General features: G+C 44.3%; 1 protein-coding gene across 2 annotated transcripts in view; it reads left to right on the top strand.

The window, feature by feature from the left end:
• Positions 1–27779, top strand: part of cfap92 (cilia and flagella associated protein 92 (putative)) — a 66339-nt gene that overhangs the window by 14540 nt on the left and 24020 nt on the right. For both annotated transcript variants that reach the window (XM_045705627.1, XM_045705628.1), the window contains exons 10-15: positions 3999–4183; positions 5397–5514; positions 5687–5958; positions 6235–6390; positions 7215–7570; positions 23789–23983. In XM_045705627.1, coding sequence (XP_045561583.1) covers positions 3999–4183; positions 5397–5514; positions 5687–5958; positions 6235–6390; positions 7215–7570; positions 23789–23983 — 1282 coding nt within the window. The remainder of the gene's footprint in view (positions 1–3998; positions 4184–5396; positions 5515–5686; positions 5959–6234; positions 6391–7214; positions 7571–23788; positions 23984–27779) is intronic.

Raw genomic sequence — 27779 nt, 5'->3', positions numbered from 1 at the left:
TTTTGAGCAGTGTATAATGCAATGAAAGGGAAATGTAATAGGATGGAAGGAAAGGGAAATGGGATAGAATTTAATGGAAGGGATAGAATGGGAGGAAAAATAAATGGGAGAAATGGGACTGAATGAAATGGAAAGATGTAGAAATGGGATAGAATGGAATGGAAGGACATGGAAATGGGATAGAATGGAGGGAAAGGGAGATGGGATAGAATGGAGGGAAAGGGAAATGGGATAGAATGGAGGGAAAGGGAGATGGGATAGAATGGAGGGAAAGGGAAATGGGATAGAATGGAGGGAAAGGGAGATGGGATAGAATGGAGGGAAAGGGAAATGGGATAGAATGGAAGGAAATGGGATAGAATGGAAGGAAAGAGAGATGGGAATGACATGGAGTGGAATGGAAGGACATGGAAATGGGATAGTATGGAAATTGAAGGAAAGGGAAATGGGATAGAATGGAGGGAAAGGGAAATGGGATAGAATGGAGGGAAAGGGAGATGGGATAGAATGGAGGGACGGGGTAATCTGACAGAAAGGAACAATAGGGAAATCAGATTGAAAATAATGTAAGGAAAGGGAATTTGGATATAATGGAAGAACACGGAAATGGAAAGGAATGGCGGGAGTGTCAAATGGGATTGGATGAAATGAAAAGAAAGAGAAATGGGATAGAATAAAAGGGAAATGAGATACAATGGAAGGAAATGGGAATGGGATAGATTGGAATGGAAGGAAATGGTAATTGGCCACAATGTAAGGACAGTGGAATTGAATAGAATGAAAGGGAATGGGAATGAATGGAATGGAAAGAAAGGGAAAGGGTATATAATGGAAGTAAATGGAAATGGGATAGAATGGAAGGAAAATTTAATGGAATAGATTGAAATGGAAGGAAAATAAAGAGAAATTGGATAGAATGGAAGAAAATGGAAATGCGATATAATGGAAGGAAAGGGAATTGGGCTAGAATATAATAGAAGGAAAGGGAGATGGGCTAGAATATAATAGAAGGAAAGGGAGATAGAATAGAAGGAAAGGGAGATGGGCTAGAATGGAAGGAAAGGGAGATGGGCTAGAATATAATAGAAGGAAAGGGAGATGGGCTAGAATATAATAGAAGGAAAGGGAGATGGGCTAGAATATAATAGAAGGAAAGGGAGATGGGCTAGAATATAATAGAAGGAAAGGGAGATAGAATGGAAGGAAAGGGAGATGGGATAGAATAGAATGGAAGGAAAGGGAGATGGGATAGAATAGAATGAAGGAAAGGGAGATGGGCTAGAATATAATAGAAGGAAAGGGAGATGGGCTAGAATATAATAGAAGGAAAGGGAGATGGGCTGATTAGATGTTCAGGAGTCTTATGGTTTGGGGGTAGAAGCTGTTTAGAAGCCTCTTGGACCTAGACTTGGAGCTCCAGTACTGCTTGCCGTGCGGTAGCAGAGAGAACAGTCTATGACTAGGGTGGCTGGAGTCTTTGACAATTTTTAGGGCCTTCCTCTGACACCGCCTTGTATAGAGGTCCTGGATGGCAGGAAGCTTTTCCCCAGTGATGTACTGGGCTGTACGCACTACCCTCTGTAGTGCCTTGTGGTCGGAGGCCGAGCTGTTGTCATACCAGGCGGTGATGCAACCAGTCAGGATGCTCTCGATCGTGCAGCTTTATAACCTTATGAGGATCTGAGGACCCATGCCAAATCTTTTCAATCTCCTGAAGGGGAATAGGTTTTGTTGTGCCCTCTTCACGACTGACTTGGTGTTCTTGGACCATGTTAGTTTGTTGATGATGTGGACACCAAGGAACTTGAAGCTCTCAACCTGCTTCAAAATAGCCTCGTCGAAGAGAATGGGGGCGTGCTCGGTCCTCCTTTTCATGTAGTCCACAATCATCTCCTTTGTCTTGATCACGTTGAGTGAGAGGTTGTTGTCCTGGCACCACACAGCCAGGTCTCTGACCTCCTCCATATAGGCTGTCTCGGGCCTACCACTGTAGGCCGAGACAAACTTAATGATGGTGTTGGAGTCGTGCCTGGCCGTGCAGTCATGAGTGAACAGGGAGTACAAGAGTGGACTGAGCACGCACCCCTGAGGGGCCCCAGTGTTGAGGATCATCGTGGTGGTTGTGTTGTTGCCTATCCTTACCACCTGGGGGCATCCCGTCAGGAAGTCCAGGATCCAGTTGCAGAGGGAGGTGTTTAGTCCCAGGGTCCTTAGCTTAGTGATGAGCTTTGAGGGCACTATGGTGTTGAACGCATGCTCGGAGTACACTTCCTGGTAATCCGTCTGGCCCTGCGGCCTGTTTAAAGGTCTTACTCACATCGGCTGCGGAGAGCGTGATCACACAGTCGTCCGGAACAGCTGATGCTCTCATGCATGTTTCAGTGTTACTTGCCTCGAAGTGAGCATAGAAGGAATTTAGCTCGTCTGGTAGGCTCGTGTCACTGGGCAGCTCTTGGCTGTGCTTCCCTCTGTGGTCTGTAATATTTTGCAAGCCCTGCCACATCCGACGAGTGTCGGAGCCAGTGTAGTACAATTCGGGAAAGAATGGAAGTAAAGGGAAATAGGATATAATGGAATGAAAGAGAAAGAATTTAAGGAAACGGAAATGGAAGGAAATGGAAGGAAAAGATAGAATGGAAGGACAGGTAAATGGGATAGAGACGAATGGAAGGACAGGTAAATGGGATAGAGAGGAATGGAAGGACAGGTAAATGGGATAGAGAGGAATGGAAGGACAGGTAAATGGGATAGAGAGGAATGGAAGGACAGGTAAATGGGATAGAGAGGAATGGAAGGACAGGTAAATGGGATAGAGAGGAATGGAAGGACAGGTAAATGGGATAGAGAGGAATGGAAGGACAGGTAAATGGGATAGAGAGGAATGGAAGGAAAGGGAAATGGGATCGAATCGAAGGAAAGGGAAATGGATATAATGAAAGGAAACGGAAATGGAATGGACGGAAAATGAAATGGGAAAGAATTGAATGGAAAGAAATGTGATAGAATGACGTAACAGGAAATAGAAATGGGATAAAATGGTGGGAAAGGGAAATGGGATTGATTGGAAGAAAAGGGACTGGGTTAGAATGGAAGGACAAGGAAACAGGATAGAATGGAAGGAAATGGAATGGACGGAAAGGGAAATTGGATAGAATGCAATGGAAGAAAAGGGAAATGGGTTAGATTGGAAGGGAAATGGGATAGATTGGAAGGGAAATGTGATAGAATGGTAGAAAAGGGAAATGGAATGGAAGGAAAGAACAATTGGATAGAATGGAAGGGAAAGCCGGTTCGTCGGGCTCCGACGCCTCAGCCGGATCGTCGGGCTCCCACGCCTCAGCCGGATGGAAGGTTTCTTCCTAAGTTCCCGCCTTTCAAGGGAGTTTTTCCTAGCCACTGTGCTTCTAGATCTGCATTGCTTGGTGTTTGGGATTTTAGGCTGTGTTTCTGTATAAGCACTTTGTTACATCTGCTGATGTAAAAAGGCTTTATAAATACATTTCAGCTCTTCACTGGAGCCCTATTACAAACTTCACGAGGCAATTAGTTACCCGACGTAGCAGGCTCAAAAGAAATGCCTGAAACTAAATCCCCTACATACTGGTCGTGACAAGAAAAACAAAAACTGTCTGGAGGTTTTCTTCTGCATTGTTCAACCAATCCAGTACATGTTGAGGAGGAGTTAAGATGGAGTGTCGCCTTGCTAACACCTAAAAGCTCTCTCTCCATTTTCCCTGAAAAACAAAACATCCGATTGTTGGGACTCGGAAAAGGCTAGCCAAAATAGAAACATCTTCATCCCCTCCCAAAATCCCCCAGTTACAACTACACTGCTAAACACAGTATCACAACACCAAAGAAAAGACACATCACTTTTTTTACTTTTGGCATGGCAAAGTTAATATAGTTCTAAAACTTAGATGAAGACGGAGGCTGAAAGGCTGAACTCAACCCTCAAGTATGTCAATCTTGTCCTTTTTTAAATGTGTGTATGTTAGGAGACCGGTGTCTGACTGACTACCTGGAGACGTGTTCCTCTGGGGTGTACGAGGGTCTGTGTAACATCACACTTGACCGACCTCTGATCTCTGAGAAGCTGAAGGCTGAACTCAACCCTCTAGTCATCACAATCCTGTCAGCCTCCTCCCTGCCATCATCCCCTGTCCCCTTCCATGTCTTACAGGTAATATACCTCAACTCTTGACCTGTAACATGACCCTCCCAGCATGCATCCCTTCCACACACTGTAGGTTCAACATTACACTGTCTCAGCTCACCTGTAACATGACCCTCCCAGCATGCATCCCTTCCACACACTGTAGGTTCAACATTACACTGTCTCAGCTCACCTGTAACATGACCCTCCCAGCATGCATCCCTTCCACACACTGTAGGTTCAACATTACACTGTCTCAGCTCACCTGTAACATGACCCTCCCAGCATGCATCCCTTCCACACACTGTAGGTTCAACATTACACTGTCTCAGCTCACCTGTAACATGACCCTCCCAGCATGCATCCCTTCCACACACTGTAGGTTCAACATTACACTGTCTCAGCTCACCTGTAACATGACCCTCCCAGCATGCATCCCTTCCACACACTGTAGGTTCAACATTACACTGTCTCAGCTCACCTGTAACATGACCCTCCCAGCATGCATCCCTTCCACACACTGTAGGTTCAACATTACACTGTCTCAGCTCACCTGTAACATGACCCTCCCAGCATGCATCCCTTCCACACACTGTAGGTTCAACATTACACTGTCTCAGCTCACCTGTAACATGACCCTCCCAGCATGCATCCCTTCCACACACTGTAGGTTCAACATTACACTGTCTCAGCTCACCTGTAACATGACCCTCCCAGCATGCATCCCTTCCACACACTGTAGGTTCAACATTACACTGTCTCAGCTCACCTGTAACATGACCCTCCCAGCATGCATCCCTTCCACACACTGTAGGTTCAACATTACACTGTCTCAGCTCACCTGTAACATGACCCTCCCAGCCTGCATCCCTTCCACACACTGTAGGTTCAACATTACACTGTCTCAGCTCACCTGTAACATGACCCTCCCAGCATGCATCCCTTCCACACACTGTAGGTTCAACATTACACTGTCTCAGCTCACCTGTAACATGACCCTCCCAGCATGCATCCCTTCCACACACTGTAGGTTCAACATTACACTGTCTCAGCTCACCTGTAACATGACCCTCCCAGCCTGCATCCCTTCCACACACTGTAGGTTCAACATTACACTGTCTCAGCTCACCTGTAACATGACCCTCCCAGCATGCATCCCTTCCACACACTGTAGGTTCAACATTACACTGTCTCAGCTCACCTGTAACATCCTATTCTCTTGTACTACATCTTCTGTCAGGAGAAGTGTCTGCCAGTGTACTGCCAGTACCAGTTCCATAAGACGTCTGTGCACCGGACCAAAGGCCAGGAACACAGCGCTAAGGTTTCCTTCAATGACGTCAACGTCATCATGACAGGTCAAACATGCCCTTAAGAATTTGTTTACTGTCACTATTCATATCGTCGTTATCGCTAAGTGTAGTTATCGCTTTATCTATCATTAGCGCTAAAGCTAATGTTACTGCTACAGCTATTGCTAAATCTGTTTATTGCTAGAGCTTATATTATTTCTAGCTCTACCTCATCCAGGCTTGCTAAGTCCCGGGGAGCTGTTGGAGGTCCTGCGAGGTCCTCCGCTGGAAATCGAGGTCCACGACAGAGACAGGAAGTTGGAGAAGGTGTCGACCAAACCCGCCCTGTTTGGGACATGTCCCAATGATGACAAGCTAAGCAGTGTAGTCCTGGTCTCTGGGAAACGGACCAATCACCACCCCTTCACAGAGAATAACAAACGCTATGACCCCTGTGGCCTCGCCAAGCTTAACCTCAACGACCTGCTACAAGGACAGAGGAGTCTGGAGGTGAAACTAGCATGGATCAAGGAAAAACTAGACTGTTCACTGTTTTTATTGTCACGTGCACAAGTACAGTGAAATGCCTTTCCTAGCTCTTTCCCAACAAAGCAGTAATCAATTTTCACAATATAACAACGTTGCACTGACTCAGATGTTGTGCTACTCATTTAGACCTCAGTGGGAAGATAGTGGCATTTTTCTAGTACATTCATCCATCTTTCTTTTCAGCACCAGAACCAGTTGGATGTGAATATTGAGTGTTGTTTCCCGTTCCATGACCAGGTGAACCTGCCCATCCACTGTTCTCCACCGCCCCAGCTGTTGAGCAGTGAGAGGAGTGACTGGGAGAGGAAAATGGCCTCCATGCCAGGGACAGGAGGGGTGGATGGGCCAGAGCAACAACCTGGACACTACTTTGACGCCAATTCACAGCTCAAGGTATAGTAGTAGTAGAATAGTAGTTGTAGTATTAGTAGTAGTAGCAGCAGCATTAGTAGTAGTAGTGGCGGTAGTATTAGTAGTAGCAGCAGTAGTAGTAGTAGTGGTGGTGGTAGTATTAGTAGTAGCAGTAGTAGTAGTGGTGGTAGTATTATTAGTAGTAGTAGAGTAGTAGTAGTGGTGGTAGTATTAGTAGTAGTACAGTAGCAGTAGTAGTAGTAGCAGTAGTAATAGTAATAGTAGTTGTATTAATAGTATAGTAGTATTACCAGTAGTAGTAGTAATAGTAATAGTAGTAATAGTAGTAGTATTACCAGTAGTAGTAGTAGTAGTAATAGTAGTAGTATTATTAGCAGTAGTATTACCAGTAGTAGTAGTAGTAGTAGTAGTAGTAGTAGTATTATTAGCAGTAGTATTACCAGTAGTAGTATTAATAGTAGTAGTATTAATAGTAGTAGTAGTAGTAGTATTAATAGTAGTAGTATTAATAGTAGTAGTAGTAGTATTAATAGTAGTAGTGGTAGTAGTAGTATTAATAGTAATGGTAGTAGTAGTAGTTGTAGTAGTATTAATAGTAGTAGTAGTAGTGTTAATAGTATTAATAGTTGTAGTAGTAGTAATAGTAGTAGTGGTAGTAGTAGTAGTAGTAGTATTAATAGTAGTAGTAGTAGTAGTAGTATTAATAGTAGTAGTGGTAGTAGTATTAATAGTAGTGGTAGTAGTAGTATTAATAGTAGTAGTATTATTAATAGTATTAATAGTAGTAGTAGTAGTCTTTTATTGATCCCAACTTGGGAAATTGATTGATTGATTTATTGATTTAGGTTCAGGTGGAGATTGCCTGTCCTCTGAAGGTAGGAGGCGGGGCCAGTGACGGGACATGGGACTGCCCGTTTGGACGCATCATATACCTGTTCAAGTACGCTAATGTCTCGGTGATGTCACGGCTTAGGGCGGAGCTACTAAGGATCAATGCTGTGGCGTTCCATCTGGAGGACCAATCAGAGGAGACGGTGGAGCGGGCATTGTCGTGTTACAAGATGGCGGCGCGGGAGAGGGAGAGCCGTGACATGGACGTGGTGACGGGGTTCCACCTGCTAGATAAACAAATCCACCTTTTTGTTCTGGAAGGACTGAAACTTAAAGGTGTCAGGAGACTCTGGGAGACTGTCTCCATACAGTAAGTTATATATATATATATAGACTGTCCCCATACAGTAAGTTAGACTGTCCCCATACAGTAAGTTAGACTGTCTCCATACAGTAAGTTAGACTGTCTCCATACAGTAATTTAGACTGTCTCCATACAGTAAGATCTATAGAGACTGTCTCCATACAGTAAGTTGTATTGAGACTGTCTCCATACAGTAAGCTAGACTGTCTCCATACATTAAGTTAGACTGTCTCCATACAGTAAGTTATATATATAGACTGTCTCCATACAGTAAGTTAGACTGTCTCCATACAGTAAGTTATATTGAGACTGTCTCCATGCAGTAAGTTAGACTGTCTCCATACAGTAAGTTAGACTGTCCCCATACAGTAAGTTATATAGAGACTGTCTCCATACAGTAAGTTATATAGAGACTGTCTCCATACAGTAAGTTATATAGAGACTGTCTCCATACAGTAAGTTAGACTGTCTCCATACAGTAAGTTCTATAGAGACTGTCTCCATACAGTAAGATATATATAGACTGTCTCCATACAGTAAGTTAGACTGTCTCCATACAGTAAGTTAGACTGTCTCCATACAGTAAGTTAGACTGTCTCCATACAGTAAGATATAGAGACTGTCTCCATACAGTAAGATATATGGAGACTGTCCCCATACAGTAAGATATATGGAGACTGTCTCCATAGAGACTGTCTCCATACAGTAAGTTCTATAGAGACTGTCTCCATACAGTAAGTTCTATAGAGACTGTCTCCATACAGTAAGTTAGACTGTCCCCATACAGTAAGTTCTATAGAGACTGTCTCCATACACTAAGTTATATTGTGACTGTCTCCATACAGTAAGTTAGACTGTCTCCATACAGTCAGTTAGACTGTCTCCATACAGTAAGTTATATAGAGACTGTCTCCATACAGTAAGTTAGACTGTCTCCATACAGTAAGTTATATAGAGACTGTCTCCATACAGTAAGTTATATAGATATATAGACTGTCCCCATACAGTAAGTTAGACTGTCTCCATACAGTAAGTTAGACTGTCTCCATACAGTAAGTTAGACTGTCTCCATACAGTAAGTTAGACTGTCTCCATACAGTAAGTTAGACTGTCTCCATACAGTAAGTTAGACTGTCTCCATACAGTAAGATATATAAAATCAAATTTTATTGATCACATGCGCCAAATACAACAGGTGTAGACAGGTTTACCGTGAAATGCTTACTTACAAGCCCTTAACCAACAGTGCAGTTTTCTTGAACTAGAGTTAATGAAATATTTACTAAATAAACAAGAATTTTTTTATTGAATCAATTGATAAGTAACACAAGACATCTACATAACAATGTCGAGGCTATATACAGGGGGTACCGGTACAGAGTCAATGTGGAGGCTATATACAGGGCGTACCGGTACAGAGTCAATGTGGAGGCTATATACAGGGGGTACTGGTACAGAGTCAATGTGGAGGCTATATACAGGGGGTACCGGTACAGAGTCAATGTGGAGGCTATATACAGGGGGTACCGGTACTGAGTCAATGTGGAGGCTATATACAGGGGGTACCGGTACAGAGTCAATGTGGAGGCTATATACAGGGGGTACCGGTACAGAGTCAATGTGGAGGCTATATACAGGGGGTACCGGTACAGAGTCAATGTGGAGGCTATATACAGGGGGTACCGGTACAGAGTCAATGTGGAGGCTATATACAGGGGGTACCGGTACAGAGTCAATGTGGAGGCTATATACAGGGGGTACCGGTACAGAGTCAATGTGGAGGCTATATACAGGGGGTACCGGTACAGAGTCAATGTGGAGGCTATATACAGGGGGTACCGGTACTGAGTCAATGTGGAGGCTATATACAGGGGGTACCGGTACAGAGTCAATGTGGAGGCTATATACAGGGGGTACCGGTACTGAGTCAATGTGGAGGCTATATACAGGGGGTACCGATACAGAGTCAGTGTGGAGGCTATATACAGGGGGTACCGGTACAGAGTCAATGTGGAGGCTATATACAGGGGGTACCGGTACTGAGTCAATGTGGAAGCTATATATAGGGGGTACCAATACAGAGTCAGTGTGGAGGCTATATACAGGGGGTACCGGTACAGAGTCAATGTGGAGGCTATATACAGGGGGTACCGGTACTGAGTCAATGTCGAGGCTATATACAGGGGGTACCGGTACTGAGTCAATGTGGAGGCTATATACAGGGGGTACCGGTACTGAGTCAATGTGGAGGCTATATACAGGGGGTACCGGTACAGAGTCAATGTGGAGGCTATATACAGGGGGTACCGGTACAGAGTCAATGTGGAGGCTATATACAGGGGGGTACCGGTACAGAGTCAATGTGGAGGCTATATACAGGGGGGTACCGGTACAGAGTCAATGTGGAGGCTATATACAGGGGGTACCGGTACAGAGTCAATGTGGAGGCTATATACAGGGGGTACCGGTACAGAGTCAATGTGGAGGCTATATACAGGGGGTACCGGTACAGTCAATGTGGAGGCTATATACAGGGGGTACCAGTACAGAGTCAATGTGGAGGCTATATACAGGGGGTACCGGTACAGAGTCAATGTGGAGGCTATATACAGGGGGGTACCGGTACAGAGTCAATGTGGAGGCTATATACAGGGGGTACCGGTACTGAGTCAATGTGGAGGCTATATACAGGGGGTACCGGTACAGAGTCAACGTGGAGGCTATATACAGGGGGTACCGGTACAGAGTCAATGTGGAGGCTATATACAGGGGGTACCGGTACTGAGTCAATGTGGAGGCTATATACAGGGGGTACCGGTACTGAGTCAATGTGGAGGCTATATACAGGGGGTACCGGTACAGAGTCAATGTGGAGGCTATATACAGGGGGTACCGGTACAGAGTCAATGTGGAGGCTATATACAGGGGGTACCGGTACAGAGTCAATGTGGAGGCTATATACAGGGGGTACCGGTACTGAGTCAATGTGGAGGCTATATACAGGGGGTACCGGTACAGAGTCAATGTGGAGGCTATATACAGGGGGTACCGGTACTGAGTCAATGTGGAGGCTGTATACAGGGGGTACCGGTACAGAGTCAACGCGGAGGCTATATACAGGGGGTACCGATTCAGAGTCAATGTGGAGGCTATATACAGGGGGTAGCAGTACAGAGTCAATGTAGAGGCTATATACAGGGGTACCAGTAATGAGTCAAAATGTGGAGGCTATATACAGGGGGTACCGGTACAGAGTCAATGTGGAGGCTATATACAGGGGGTACCGATACTGAGTCAATGTGGAGGCTATATACAGGGGGTACCGGTACAGAGTCAATGTGGAGGCTATATACAGGGGTACCGGTACAGAGTCAATGTGGAGGCTATATACAGGGGGTACCGGTACAGAGTCAATGTGGAGGCTATATACAGGGGGTACCGGTACTGAGTCAATGTGGAGGTTATATACAGGGGGTACCGGTACTGAGTCAATGTGGAGGCTATATACAGGGGGTACCGGTACAGAGTCAATGTGGAGGCTATATACAGGGGGTACCGGTACAGAGTCAATGTGGAGGCTATATACAGGGGGTACCGGTACAGAGTCAATGTGGAGGCTATATACAGGGGGTACCGGTACAGAGTCAATGTGGAGGCTATATACAGGGGGTACCGGTACAGAGTCAATGTGGAGGCTATATACAGGGGGTACCGGTACAGAGTCAATGTGGAGGCTATATACAGGGGGTACCAGTACAGAGTCAATGTGGAGGCTATATACAGGGGGTACCAGTACAGAGTCAATGTGGAGGCTATATACAGGGGGTACCGGTACAGAGTCAACGTGGAGGCTATATACAGGGGGTACCGGTAGTGAGTCAACGTGGAGGCTATATACAGGGGGTACCGGTACAGAGTCAATGTGGAGGCTATATACAGGGTGTACCGGTACAGAGTCAATGTGGAGGCTATATACAGGGGGTACCGGTACAGAGTCAATGTGGAGGCTATATACAGGGGGTACCGGTACTGAGTCAATGTGGAGGCTATATACAGGGGGTACCGGTACAGAGTCAATGTGGAGGCTATATACAGGGGGTACCGGTACTGAGTCAATGTGGAGGCTATATACAGGGGGTACCGATACAGAGTCAGTGTGGAGGCTATATACAGGGGGTACCGGTACAGAGTCAATGTGGAGGCTATATACAGGGGGTACCGGTACTGAGTCAATGTGGAGGCTATATACAGGGGGTACCGATACAGAGTCAGTGAGGAGGCTATATACAGGGGGTACCGGTACAGAGTCAATGTGGAGGCTATATACAGGGGGTACCGGTACTGAGTCAATGTGGAGGCTATATACAGGGGGTACCGGTACTGAGTCAATGTGGAGGTTATATACAGGGGGTACCGGTACTGAGTCAATGTGGAGGCTATATACAGGGGGTACCGGTACAGAGTCAATGTGGAGGTTATATACAGGGGGTACCGGTACAGAGTCAATGTGGAGGCTATATACAGGGGGTACCGGTACAGAGTCAATGTGGAGGCTATATACAGGGGGTACCGGTACAGAGTCAATGTGGAGGCTATATACAGGGGGTACCGGTACAGAGTCAATGTGGAGGCTATATACAGGGGGTACCGGTACAGAGTCAATGTGGAGGCTATATACAGGGGGTACCGGTACAGAGTCAATGTGGAGGCTATATACAGGGGGTACCGGTACAGAGTCAATGTGGAGGCTATATACAGGGGGTCCGGTACAGTCAATGTGGAGGCTATATACAGGGGGTACCAGTACAGAGTCAATGTGGAGGCTATATACAGGGGGTACCGGTACAGAGTCAATGTGGAGGCTATATACAGGGGGTACCGGTACTGAGTCAATGTGGAGGCTATATACAGGGGGTACCGGTACAGAGTCAACGTGGAGGCTATATACAGGGGGTACCGGTACAGAGTCAATGTGGAGGCTATATACAGGGGGTACCGGTACTGAGTCAATGTGGAGGCTATATACAGGGGGTACCGGTACTGAGTCAATGTGGAGGCTATATACAGGGGGTACCGGTACAGAGTCAATGTGGAGGCTATATACAGGGGGTACCGGTACAGAGTCAATGTGGAGGCTATATACAGGGGGTACCGGTACAGAGTCAATGTGGAGGTTATATACAGGGGGTACCGGTACTGAGTCAATGTGGAGGCTATATACAGGGGGTACCGGTACAGAGTCAATGTGGAGGCTATATACAGGGGGGTACCGATACTGAGTCAATGTGGAGGCTATATACAGGGGGTACCGGTACAGAGTCAACGTGGAGGCTATATACAGGGGGTACCGGTACAGAGTCAATGTGGAGGCTATATACAGGGGTTACCGGTACAGAGTCAATGTGGAGGCTATATACAGGGGTACCGGTACAGAGTCAATGTGGAGGCTATATACAGGGGGTACCGGTACAGAGTCAATGTGGAGGCTATATACAGGGGGTACCGCTACTGAGTCAATGTGGAGGCTATATACAGGGGGTACCGGTACAGAGTCAATGTGGAGGCTATATACAGGGGTACTGGTACAGAGTCAATGTGGAGGCTATATACAGGGGGTACCGGTACAGAGTCAATGTGGAGGCTATATACAGGGGGTACCGGTACTGAGTCAATGTGGAGGTTATATACAGGGGTACCGGTACTGAGTCAATGTGGAGGCTATATACAGGGGGTACCGGTACAGAGTCAATGTGGAGGTTATATACAGGGGGTACCGGTACAGAGTCAATGTGGAGGCTATATACAGGGGGTACCGGTACAGAGTCAATGTGGAGGCTATATACAGGGGGTACCGGTACAGAGTCAATGTGGAGGCTATATACAGGGGGTACCGGTACAGAGTCAATGTGGAGGCTATATACAGGGGGTACCGGTACAGAGTCAATGTGGAGGCTATATACAGGGGGTACCAGTACAGAGTCAATGTGGAGGCTATATACAGGGGGTACCAGTACAGAGTCAATGTGGAGGCTATATACAGGGGGTACCGGTACAGAGTCAATGTGGAGGCTATATACAGGGGGTACCGGTACTGAGTCAATGTGGAGGCTATATACAGGGGTACCGGTACAGAGTCAATGTGGAGGCTATATACAGGGGGTACCGGTACAGAGTCAATGTGGAGGCTATATACAGGGGGTACCGGTACTGAGTCAATGTGGAGGCTATATACAGGGGGTACCGGTACAGAGTCAATGTGGAGGTTATATACAGGGGGTACCGGTACAGAGTCAATGTGGAGGCTATATACAGGGGGTACCGGTACAGAGTCAATGTGGAGGCTATATACAGGGGGTACCGGTACAGAGTCAATGTGGAGGCTATATACAGGGGGTACCGGTACAGAGTCAATGTGGAGGCTATATACAGGGGGTACCGGTACTGAGTCAATGTGGAGGCTATATACAGGGGGTACCGGTACAGAGTCAACGTGGAGGCTATATACAGGGGGTACCGGTACAGAGTCAATGTGGAGGCTATATACAGGGGGTACCGGTACTGAGTCAATGTGGAGGCTATATACAGGGGGTACCGGTACTGAGTCAATGTGGAGGCTATATACAGGGGGTACCGGTACAGAGTCAATGTGGAGGCTATATACAGGGGGTACCGGTACAGAGTCAATGTGGAGGCTATATACAGGGGGTACCGGTACAGAGTCAATGTGGAGGTTATATACAGGGGGTACCGGTACTGAGTCAATGTGGAGGCTATATACAGGGGGTACCGGTACAGAGTCAATGTGGAGGCTATATACAGGGGGTACCGATACTGAGTCAATGTGGAGGCTATATACAGGGGGTACCGGTACAGAGTCAACGTGGAGGCTATATACAGGGGGTACCGGTACAGAGTCAATGTGGAGGCTATATACAGGGGGTACACGGTACAGAGTCAATGTGGAGGCTATATACAGGGGTACCGGTACAGAGTCAATGTGGAGGCTATATACAGGGGGTACCGGTACAGAGTCAATGTGGAGGCTATATACAGGGGGTACCGCTACTGAGTCAATGTGGAGGCTATATACAGGGGGTACCGGTACAGAGTCAATGTGGAGGCTATATACAGGGGTACTGGTACAGAGTCAATGTGGAGGCTATATACAGGGGGTACCGGTACAGAGTCAATGTGGAGGCTATATACAGGGGGTACCGGTACTGAGTCAATGTGGAGGTTATATACAGGGGGTACCGGTACTGAGTCAATGTGGAGGCTATATACAGGGGGTACCGGTACAGAGTCAATGTGGAGGTTATATACAGGGGGTACCGGTACAGAGTCAATGTGGAGGCTATATACAGGGGGTACCGGTACAGAGTCAATGTGGAGGCTATATACAGGGGGTACCGGTACAGAGTCAATGTGGAGGCTATATACAGGGGGTACCGGTACAGAGTCAATGTGGAGGCTATATACATGGGTACCGGTACAGAGTCAATGTGGAGGCTATATACAGGGGGTACCAGTACAGAGTCAATGTGGAGGCTATATACAGGGGGTACCAGTACAGAGTCAATGTGGAGGCTATATACAGGGGGTACCGGTACAGAGTCAATGTGGAGGCTATATACAGGGGGTACCGGTAGTGAGTGAACGTGGAGGCTATATACAGGGGGTACCGGTACAGTGTCAATGTGGAGGCTATATACAGGGGGTACCGGTACAGAGTCAATGTGGAGGCTATATACAGGGGGTACCGGTACAGTCAATGTGGAGGCTATATACAGGGGGTACCAGTACAGAGTCAATGTGGAGGCTATATACAGGGGGTACCGGTACAGAGTCAATGTGGAGGCTATATACAGGGGGTACCGGTACTGAGTCAATGTGGAGGCTATATACAGGGGGTACCGGTACAGAGTCAACGCGGAGGCTATATACAGGGGGTACTGGTACAGAGTCAATGTGGAGGCTATATACAGGGGGTACCGGTACTGAGTCAATGTGGAGGCTATATACAGGGGGTACCGGTACTGAGTCAATGTGGAGGCTATATACAGGGGGTACCGGTACAGAGTCAATGTGGAGGCTATATACAGGGGGTACCGGTACAGAGTCAATGTGGAGGCTATATACAGGGGGTTCCGGTACAGAGTCAATGTGGAGGTTATATACAGGGGGTACCGATACTGAGTCAATGTGGAGGCTATATACAGGGGGTACCGGTACAGAGTCAATGTGGAGGCTATATACAGGGGGTACCGATACTGAGTCAATGTGGAGGCTATATACAGGGGGTACCGGTACAGAGTCAATGTGGAGGCTATATACAGGGGGTACCGGTACAGAGTCAATGTGGAGGCTTTATACAGGGGGTACCGTACAGAGTCAATGTGGAGGCTATATACAGGGGTACCGGTACAGAGTCAATGTGGAGGCTATATACAGGGGGTACCGGTACAGAGTCAATGTGGAGGCTATATACAGGGGGTACCGATACTGAGTCAATGTGGAGGCTATATACAGGGGGTACCGGTACAGAGTCAATGTGGAGGCTATATACAGGGGTACCGGTACAGAGTCAATGTGGAGGCTATATACAGGGGGTACCGGTACAGAGTCAATGTGGAGGCTTTATACAGGGGGTACCGTACAGAGTCAATGTGGAGGCTATATACAGGGGGTACCCGGTACAGAGTCAATGTGGAGGCTATATACAGGGGGGTACCGGTACTGAGTCAATGTGGAGGCTATATACAGGGGGTACCGGTACAGAGTCAATGTGGAGGCTATATACAGGGGGTACAGGTACAGAGTCAATGTGGAGGCTATATACAGGGGGTACCGGTACAGAGTCAATGTGGAGGCTATATACAGGGGGTACCGGTACAGAGTCAATATGGAGGCTATATACAGGGGGTACCGGTACTGAGTTAATGTGGAGGCTATATACAGGGGGTACCGGTACAGAGTCAATGTGGAGGCTATATACAGTGTGTACCGGTACAGAGTCAATGTGGAGTCTATATACAGTGTGTACCGGTACAGAGTCAATGTGGAGGCTATATACAGGGTATTACGGTACAGAGTCAATGTGGAGGCTATATACAGGGGGTACCGGTACAGAGTCAATGTGGAGGCTATATACAGGGGGTACCGGTACTGAGTCAATGTGGAGGCTATATACAGGGGGTACCGGTACAGAGTCAATGTGGAGGCTATATACAGGGGGTACCGGTACAGAGTCAATGTGGAGGCTATATACAGGGGGTACCGGTACAGAGTCAATGTGGAGGCTATATACAGGGGGTACCGGTACAGAGTCAATGTGGAGGCTATATACAGGGGGTACCGGTACAGAGTCAATGTGGAGGCTATATACAGGGGGTACCGGTACTGAGTCAATGTGGAGGCTATATACAGGGGGTACCGGTACAGAGTCAATGTGGAGGCTATATACAGGGGGTACCGGTACAGAGTCAATGTGGAGGCTATATACAGGGGGTACCGGTACAGAGTCAATGTGGAGGCTATATACAGGGGGTACCGATACTGAGTCAATGTGGAGGCTATATACAGGGGGTACCGATACAGAGTCAATGTGGAGGCTATATACAGGGGGTACCGATACAGAGTCAATGTGGAGGCTATATACAGGGTGTACCGGTACAGAGTCAATGTGGAGGCTATATACAGGGGGTACCGATACAGAGTCAATGTGGAGGCTATATACAGGGGGTACCGGTACAGAGTCAATGTGGAGGCTATATACAGGGGGTACCGGTACAGAGTCAATGTGGAGGCTATATACAGGGGGTACCGGTACAGAGTCAATGTGGAGACTATATACAGGCGGTACCGGTACAGAGTCAATGTGGAGGCTATATACAGGGGGTACCGGTACTGAGTCAATGTGGAGGCTATATACAGGGGGTACCGGTACAGAGTCAATGTGGAGGCTATATACAGGGGGTACCGATACAGAGTCAATGTGGAGGCTATATACAGGGGGTAACGATACAGAGTCAATGTGGAGGCTATATACAGGGGGTACCGATACAGAGTCAATGTGGAGGCTATATACAGGGGGTACCGGTACTGAGTCAATGTGGAGGCTATATACAGGGGGTACCGATACAGAGTCAATTTGGAGGCTATATACAGGGGGTACCGGTACAGAGTCAATGTGGAGGCTATATACAGGGGGTACCGGTACAGAGTCAATGTGGAGGCTATATACAGGGGGGTACCGATACTGAGTCAATGTGGAGGCTATATACAGGGGGTACCGATACAGAGTCAATGTGGAGGCTATATACAGGGGGTACCGATACAGAGTCAATGTGGAGGCTATATACAGGGGGTACCGGTACTGAGTCAATGTGGAGGCTATATACAGGGGGTACCGGTACAGAGTCAATTTGGAGGCTACATACAGGGGGTACCGGTACTGAGTCAATGTGGAGGCTATATACAGGGGGTACCGGTACAGAGTCAATGTGGAGGCTATATACAGCGGGTACCGGTACAGAGTCAATGTGGAGGCTATATACAGGGGGTACAGGTACAGAGTCAATGTGGAGGCTATATACAGGGGGTACCGGTACTGAGTCAATGTGGAGGCTATATACAGGGGGTACCGGTACAGAGTCAATGTGGAGGCTATATACAGGGGGTACCGGTACTGAGTCAATGTGGAGGCTATATACAGGGGGTACCGGTACAGAGTCAATGTGGAGGCTATATACAGGGGGTACCGGTACAGAGTCAATGTTGAGGCTATATACAGGGGGTACCGATACTGAGTCAATGTGGAGGCTATATACAGGGGGTACCGATACTGAGTCAATGTGGAGGCTATATACAGGGGGTACCGATACAGAGTCAACGTGGAGGCTATATACAGGGGGTACCGATACTGAGTCAATGTGGAGGCTGTATACAGGGGGTACCGATACAGAGTCAATGTGGGGGCTGTATACAGGGGGTACCGATACCGAGTCAATGTGGAGGCTGTATACAGGGGGTACCGGTACCGAGTCAATGTGGAGGCTGTATACAGGGGGTACCGATACTGAGTCAATGTGGAGGTTGTATACAGGGGGTACCGATACAGAGTCAATGTGGAGGCTATATACAGGGGGTACCGATACTGAGTCAATGTGGAGGCTATATACAGGGGGTACCGGTACAGAGTCAATGTGGAGGCTATATACAGGGTGTACCGGTACAGAGTCAATGTGGAGGCTATATACAGGGGGTACCGATACTGAGTCAATGTGGAGGCTATATACAGGGGGTACCGGTACAGAGTCAATGTGGAGGCTATATACAGGGGGTACCGGTACAGAGTCAATGTGGAGGCTATATACAGGGGGTACCGGTACAGAGTCAATGTGGAGGCTATATACAGGGGGTACCGGTACTGAGTCAATGTGGAGGCTATATACAGGGGGTACCGGTACAGAGTCAATGTGGAGGCTATATACAGGGGGTACCGGTACAGAGTCAATGTGGAGGCTATATACAGGGTGTACCGGTACAGAGTCAATGTGGAGGCTATATACAGGGGGGTACCGATACTGAGTCAATGTGGAGGCTATATACAGGGTGTACCGGTACAGAGTCAATGTGGAGGCTATATACAGGGGGTACCGATACTGAGTCAATGTGGAGGCTATATACAGGGGGTACCGGTACAGAGTCAATGTGGAGGCTATATACAGGGGGTACCGGTACAGAGTCAATGTGGAGGCTATATACAGGGGGTACCGGTACAGAGTCAATGTGGAGGCTATATACAGGGGGTACCGGTACTGAGTCAATGTGGAGACTATATACAGGGGGTACCGGTACAGAGTCAATGTGGAGGCTATATACAGGGGGTACCGATACTGAGTCAATGTGCGGTGCTATAGGTTAGTCGAGGTAATTTGTAAAGTGACTATAAATAGACGCTCTCCATACAGCAGATGTGGGACCAAGTCATTGTTTTACAAGTCACAAGTTATTCTCAAGTCTTAGCACTCAAGTCCCAAGTCAAGTCAGGCAAGTCCGAGTCAAGTCTCAAGTCAAGTGCGTCATTCTCAAGTCCTCAACTTTGTTTCTAGTCCTAAACAAGTCATAATGATCTCTTCACCAAATGTAATACCATGTAATATTTTTAACAAGAGTAATAGTTAGTATATTACATTTACGCAAATTATGAATGCTTTTAAATATATCAATATATTTATTACTTTACAAATAAACGTTATATTTCCATGGAACTACATGGGTAGCCATGAGAAAGTAGCCCTCCCCCCCAATAGGGTAGCCCCCCCCCAATAGGGTAGCCCTCCCCCAATAGGGTAGCCCCCCAATAGGGTAGCCCCCCCCCAATAGGGTAGCCCCCCCCCCCCAATAGTGATCGATTATCGAGGATCGCAATCGGGCGATGTAGGCTTGTACACAATCGCCCAACCTTAACACACACACATACTCTCTCTCTCTCTCTCTCTGGTTACATAGGCTAACGTATGTCAATGGTTGTAGGAACAGCAGTAACATCAGGCAGGGTTTAGGCTACCAGCTGCCTGGCCAGTTGTAGCTCAATCTTGGGGTGCAACGATCACGTTCCCTCACTGACTGACTGTGTGGAGGCTCATTGATTTAACGTTAGCCTACACTAGTGAAGTAATAAAATACACAGCTGTCGGCTAAGATATAGATTGACTCCAGATAGATATAGATTGACTCCAGATAGATAGATATAGATTGACTCCAGATAGATATAGATTGACTCCAGATAGATATAGATTGACTCCAGATAGATAGATATAGATTGACTCCAGATAGATATAGATTGACTCCACGATAGATACAGATTGACTCCAGATAGATATAGATTGACTCCAGATAGATATAGATTGACTCCAGATAGATATAGATTGACTCCAGATAGATATAGATTGACTCCTTACAGATAGATACAGATTGACTCCAGATAGATATAGATTGACTCCAGATAGATATAGATTGACTCCAGATAGATAGATATAGATTGACTCCAGATAGATATAGATTGACTCCAGATAGATAGATATAGATTGACTCCAGATAGATATAGATTGACTCCAGATAGATATAGATTGACTCCAGATAGATATAGATATAGATATAGACAACCTGCTCCAGCAACATGTTCAACGCGAGGTCACATATTGATTATCCTTCCATATTGCAGAGCACAGTTCATATTGATTATCCTTCCATATTTCAGAGCACAGTTCATATTGATTATCCTTCCATATTTCAGAGCACAGTTCATATTGATTATCCTTCCATATTTCAGAGCACAGTTCATATTGATTATCCTTCCATATTTCAGAGCACAGTTCATATTGATTATCCTTCCATATTGCAGAGCACAGTTCATATTGATTATCCTTCCATATTGCAGAGCACAGTTCATATTGATTATCCTTCCATATTTCTGAGCACAGTTCATATTGATTATCCTTCCATATTTCAGAGCACAGTTCATATTGATTATCCTTCCATATTTCAGAGCACAGTTCATATTGATTATCCTTCCATATTTCTGAGCACAGTTCATATTGATTATCCTTCCATATTTCAGAGCACAGTTCATATTGATTATCCTGCCATATTGCAGAGCACAGTTCATATTGATTATCCTTCCATATTTCAGAGCACAGTTCATATTGATTATCCTTCCATATTTCAGAGCACAGTTCATATTGATTATCCTTCCATATTTCAGAGCACAGTTCATATTGATTATCCTTCCATATTTCAGAGCACAGTTCATATTGATTATCCTTCCATATTTCTGAGCACAGTTCATATTGATTATCCTTCCATATTTCAGAGCACAGTTCATATTGATTATCCTTCCATATTGCAGAGCACAGTTCATATTGATTATCCTTCCATATTGCAGAGCACAGTTCATATTGATTATCCTTCCATATTTCTGAGCACAGTTCATATTTGGCTGATTTGTATTTTTCTTTACTTCCACTGATGTAAGCAGAGTTATTTTCCTATGTAGTAAAGCTAGTTATTTTCTTATGTAGTAAAGCTAGTTATTTTCCTATGTAGTAAAGCTAGTTATTTTCCTATGTAGTAAAGCTAGTTATTTTCCTATGTAGTAAAGCTAGTTATTTTCCTATGTAGTAAAGCTAGTTATTTTTCCTATGTAGTAAAGCTAGTTATTTTCCTATGTAGTAAAGCTAGTTATTTTCCTATGTAGTAAAGCTAGTTATTTTTCCTATGTAGTAAAGCTAGTTATTTTCCTATGTAGTAAAGCTAGTTATTTTCCTATGTAGTAAAGCTAGTTATTTTCCCTAGGTAGTAAAGCTAGTTATTTTCCTATGTAGTAAAGCTAGTTATTTTCCTATGTAGTAAAGCTAGTTATTTTCCTATGTAGTAAAGCTAGTTATTTTCCTATGTAGTAAAGCTAGTTATTTTCCCTATGTAGTAAAGCTAGTTATTTTCTTATGTAGTAAAGCTAGTTATTTTCTTATGTAGTAAAGCTAGTTATTTTCCTATGTAGTAAAGCTAGTTATTTTCCTATGTAGTAAAGCTAGTTATTTTCCTATGTAGTAAAGCTAGTTATTTTCCTATGTAGTAAAGCTAGTTATTTTCCTATGTAGTAAAGCTAGTTATTTTCCCTAGGTAGTAAAGCTAGTTATTTTCCTATGTAGTAAAGCTAGTTATTTTCCCTATGTAGTAAAGCTAGTTTTTTTTTAAAGGCTTGCTGTTGTCGTATGATGTCACATTGTTTTGTGGGGAAACACGTCTCTACACAGAACCGGATGTATGACGTCACAGTATCTGTGTACTCATGGAGTATGGTACATGAGTCTCTGAAGGTATCCCAAACCATACTGTCACGTCCTGGCCAGTATAAGGGTTAATTGTTATTGTAGTTTTGTCAGGACGTGGCAGAGGGTATTTGTTTTATGTGGTTCAGGGTGGTGTGTTAGTTAGGAGGGTGTTTGATTTATTATTTCCGGGTTTTGAGTTATGGTCTATGTTTTTGTATTTCTATGTGTAGTCTAGTGAGTGTGTTTCTATGTTGAGTTAATTGGGATGGACTTCCAATTGAAGGCAGCTGTGTGGTGTTGCCTTTGATTGGAAGTCCTATATTAGTTGGGTGTGTTTGTCTTGTATTTGTGGGAGATTGTTTTTGCACGGCGTGTTTTGTTAGTCTGCAAAACTGTCATTTGTCGTGCTTATTGTTTTCTTGTTTTTTCGTGTTCAACGTTCGTTAATAAATTAAGAAAATGAACACCAACTCTGCTGCATATTGGTCCACCTTTTCAGAGGACGATTTCGCTATATCATCGGATGATGAAGAAACTCGTGACACATACTGTGAGATACCCTCATATCTATGCATATTCATTTTACCCCCACCTACTTGTACAAATTACCTCAACTAACCTGTACCCCCGCACATTGACTCTGTACCCCTTGTGTATATATATATATATATATATATATATATATATATATATATATATATGTATATGTATGTATGTATGTATGTATATATATATTTATATATGTATATATATTTATTTAACCAGGTGGCTAGTTGAGAACAAGTTCTCATTTACAACTGTGACCTGGCCAAGATAAAGCAAAGCAGTGCGACAAAAACAACAACACAGAGTTACACATGGAGTAAACAAACGTACAGTCAATAACACATTTGGCCTCATTATTGTTATTTCATGGTGTTACTTTTTTATCATTTTTTACTTTTGTTTATTTGGTAAATATTTTCTTAACTCTTCTTGAACTGCACTGTTGGTTAAGGGCTTGTAAGTAAGTATTTCACTGTAAGGTCTACTACACCTGTTGTATTCAGCATTTCACTGTGAGGTCTACTACACCTGTTGTATTCAGCATTTCACTGTAAGGTCTACTACACCTGTTGTATTCAGCATTTCACTGTGAGGTCTACTACACCTGTTGTATTCAGCATTTCACTGTGAGGTCTACTACACCTGTTGTATTCGGGGCATGTGACAAATAAATGTAGGTTTGATTTAATCGTGTTATACTGTCTCAAAACATACAGTAAGATACATAGAGACTCTCCATACAGTAAGATGTTATAGAGACTCTCCATACAGTAAGATGTTATAGAGACTCTCCATGCAGTAAGATGTTATAGGTACATGTAAAGTGTTAATGTGGTTTCAGGTTAACAGGCAGTGAGGAGGACCAGGTGATGGTTCTCTATAACTCTGGTCTGAGTTTCTCTAAGCGTCTATATACCCTCCTGGACATCAGCTTCACTCCCGTCCACCTACACCAACCCCTGGAGACCATTATGAGACAACCTCTGGTCTACGGCAGAGACATGGTGCCCCATACCTGCTTCCAGGCCATGTCACGGTACTACACCTCTCTGTCTGTCTGTCTGTCTGTCTGTCTGTCTGTCTGTCTGTCTGTCTGTCTGTTTGACTGTTACACCTATCTGTCTATTACACCTGTCTGTCTGTCTGTCTGTCTGTCTGTCTGTCTGTCTGTCTGTCTGTCTGTCTGTCTGTCTGTCTGTCTGTTACATCTGTTTGACTGTTACACCTATCTGTCTATTACGCCTGTCTGTCTGTCTGTCTGTCTGTCTGTCTGTCTGTCTGTCTGTCTGTCTGTCTGTCTGTCTGTCTGTCTGTCTGTCTGTCTGTCTGTCTGTCTGTCTGTCTGTCTGTTACACCTATCTGTCTATTACACCTGTCTGTCTGTCTGTCTGTCTGTCTGTCTGTCTGTCTGTCTGTCTGTCTGTCTGTCTGTCTGTCTGTCTGTCTGTCTGTCTGTCTGTCTGTCTGTGTCTTTGACCTCCAACCCATGGTTGTATGCTCAGCTGCTGTTGTTGTTATTAATTTAAAATTCTTATTAAATATATTCTATGGAGTCCCAATCACGGTCGGATGTGATCAGCCTTCAACCAGGGCTGTAGTGACGCTCCTTGCACTGAGATGCAGTGCCTTAGACCGCTGCGTCCGTGTGTGTGTGCAACTGTTTAACTGTACTAGAATGCTTAAAAGGCCGCAAATGTTTTTTTACATCGCTTATCGGTATCGTTTTTTTTTTGGCAAGGAAAATATCGGATACCAGTATCAGCCAAAAATGTTATATCGATGCATCGCTTATATTAACCATATCAACCATATTAACCATATTAACCACATTAACGATATTAACCATATCAACCATATTAACCATATCAACCATATTAACCATATTAACCATATTAACCACATCAACCATATTAACCATATTAACCATATTAACCACATTAACCATATTAACCATAACCATACACTGATAGTAGTGGTGGAGCTTGGTTTGCACATGCAAATTCAGAACACACAAAATTCTATAATAGAACTGTGCAATTTGATGTGTCAAATTAAAAGCTTATTTAACACGTCAAATAGTGTTATTGTCAAATAGTGTTATCTGATGTGTATCTTTTTTGACATAGTATGTATGTCGTGAAACTAATAGCAGTGACGCTATTACTGTGTAACTCCGGTAGGGCAACATCTGAAAAATAGCGCACTTGGTAGTGTTTACTGGTGCTCGACCAGTCGGCGAAAACCAACGTCACCCACGACAGAGAACAGTTGATTGTCAAGGGCACTGAATTCCATTTCGCCTTTGAGTTGTCTCGCTGAAATGTTCTTAGTCTTTCAAATGACTGCTTGACTTGTTGACTGCTCGATCCACACAGCAGACATTGTGGGCTAGGTTAGGAATGCTGTGGTGCACGTGTAGAGCAACATTTTACGTGGCGTCATTACGTCATGTACCTTCGTTATATCGGTTTGCCAGTCAGCTTTGACATCAGTTTCGCACATCAGCTTTAAACTAGACATCGGCATTTTTAGCTAATATCAGCCGATTCAGATATGTTCACTGATATATCATGCATCCCTGGTTAATATGGTTAATATGGTTGATATGGTTAATATGGTTAATGTGGTTGATATGGTTACTGTGGTTAATATGGTTAATGGGGTTAATATGGTTAATATGGTTAATATGGTTAATGTGGTTGATATGGTTAATACGGTTGTGTATTGGTTAATATGGTTAATGGGGTTAATATGGTTAATGGGGTTAATGGGGTTAATATGGTTAATGGGGTTAATGGGGTTAATATGGTTAATGGGGTTAATATGATTAATATGGTTAATGGGGTTAATATGGTTAATGTGGTTAATGTGGTTAATGTGGTTGATATGGTTAATGTGGTTGATATGGTTAATGTGGTTCATATGGTTGATATGGTTCATATGGTTGATATGGTTCATATGGTTGATATGGTTCATATGGTTCATATGGTTCATATGGTTCATATGGTTGATATGGTTCATATGGTTGATATGGTTGATATGGTTCATATGGTTCATATGGTTCATATGGTTGATATGGTTGATGTGGTTCATATGGTTCATATGGTTCATATGGTTCATATGGTTGATATGGTTGATGTGGTTCATATGGTTAATGGGGTTAATGTGGTTCATATGGTTAATGGGGTTAATGTGGTTAATGTGGTTGATGTGGTTCATATGGTTAATATGGTTGATGTGGTTCATATGGTTCATGTGGTTCATATGGTTGATATGGTTCATATGGTTGATGTGGTTAATGTGGTTGATGTGGTTGATGTGGTTGTCACTCCCCTCATAACACTCACCTGGACTCCATCACCTCCTTGATTATCTTCCTGTCCCTCCACTTGGTTCTTTCCTCAGGTGTTATTGACTTATTGACTCTGTTTTCATGTCGGTGTGTTGTTTATGTTACGTGTTTATTGGTTCATTTATTTATTAAAACACTCCCTCCCTGAACTTGCTTCCCGTGTCAGGGATTTCTTCGTCGGAGGACGATATGGTGAAATCATCATCGGAGAATGAGGACCAATATGCAGCAGAGTTGAGATGGTTCATTTTGAACTTTTAATAAATTCCAAAACGAACATACAAAATAACAAAAACGAACGCACGATACACTGACAGTCCTGTTAGGTTTACACACACTAATCACGGAACAATCTCCCACAAATACACAGACAAACACACCCAACTAATATAGGACTTCCAATCAAAGGCAACACCACACAGCTGCCTTCAATTGGAAGTCCACCCCAATTAACTCAACATAGAAACAGATCAACCAGACTACACATAGAAATACATCAACATAGACCATAACTCAAAACCCGGAAATAATAAATCAAACGCCCTCCTAACTAACACACCACCCTGAACCACATAAAACAAATACCCTCTGCCACGTCCTGACCAAACTAAAATGACAATTAACCCTTATACTGGCCAGGACGTGACATCCCGACTCTCAGCGCACTCGTTACATTAATATTGTTGTATATGGTTGTGTATAGGTAATATGGTTGTCTATGGTAATATGATTGTCTATGGTAATATGGTTGTATATGGTTAATATGGTTGTGTATAGGTAATATGGTTGTCTATGGTTAGTATGGTTGTCTATGGTAATATGGTTGTCTATGGTTAGTATGGTTGTCTATGGTTGTCTATGGTAATATGGTTGTCTATGGTTAGTATGGTTGTCTATGGTTGTCTATGGTAATATGGTTGTCTATGGTTAGTATGGTTGTCTATGGTTGTCTATGGTAATATGGTTGTCTATGGTTAGTATGGTTGTCTATGGTAAATATGGTTGTCTATGGTAATATGGTTGTATATGGTTCTATATGGTAATATGGTTGTCTATTGTAATATGGTTGATATGGTTGTCTATGGTAATTATGGTTGTATATGGTTAATATGGTAAATATGGTTGTATATGGTTAATATGGTTAATATGGTTGTATATGGTAATATGGTTGTCTATGGTAAATATGGTTGTCTATGGTTGTCTATGGTAAATATGGTTGTATATGGTTGTATATGGTAATATGGTTGTATATGGTAATATGGTTGTCTATGGTTGTCTATGGTAAATATGGTTGTCTATGGTTAATATGGTTAATATGGTTGTATATGGTTAATATGGTTGTATATGGTTAATATGGTTGTATATGGTAATATGGTTGTCTATGGTTGTCTATGGTAAATATGGTTGATATGATTCTTCAGGTTGAGCCTGCTGGTAGTATGTGTTATGGTTGTATATGGGTAATATGGTTGTATATGGT

Source organism: Salmo salar, chromosome ssa22, assembly GCF_905237065.1.
Source record: "Salmo salar chromosome ssa22, Ssal_v3.1, whole genome shotgun sequence".
Classification (NCBI taxonomy): Eukaryota; Metazoa; Chordata; class Actinopteri; order Salmoniformes; family Salmonidae; genus Salmo; species Salmo salar.
Note: the sequence above shows the minus strand (reverse complement) of the source record. Positions and strands in the feature narration are given on the sequence as shown.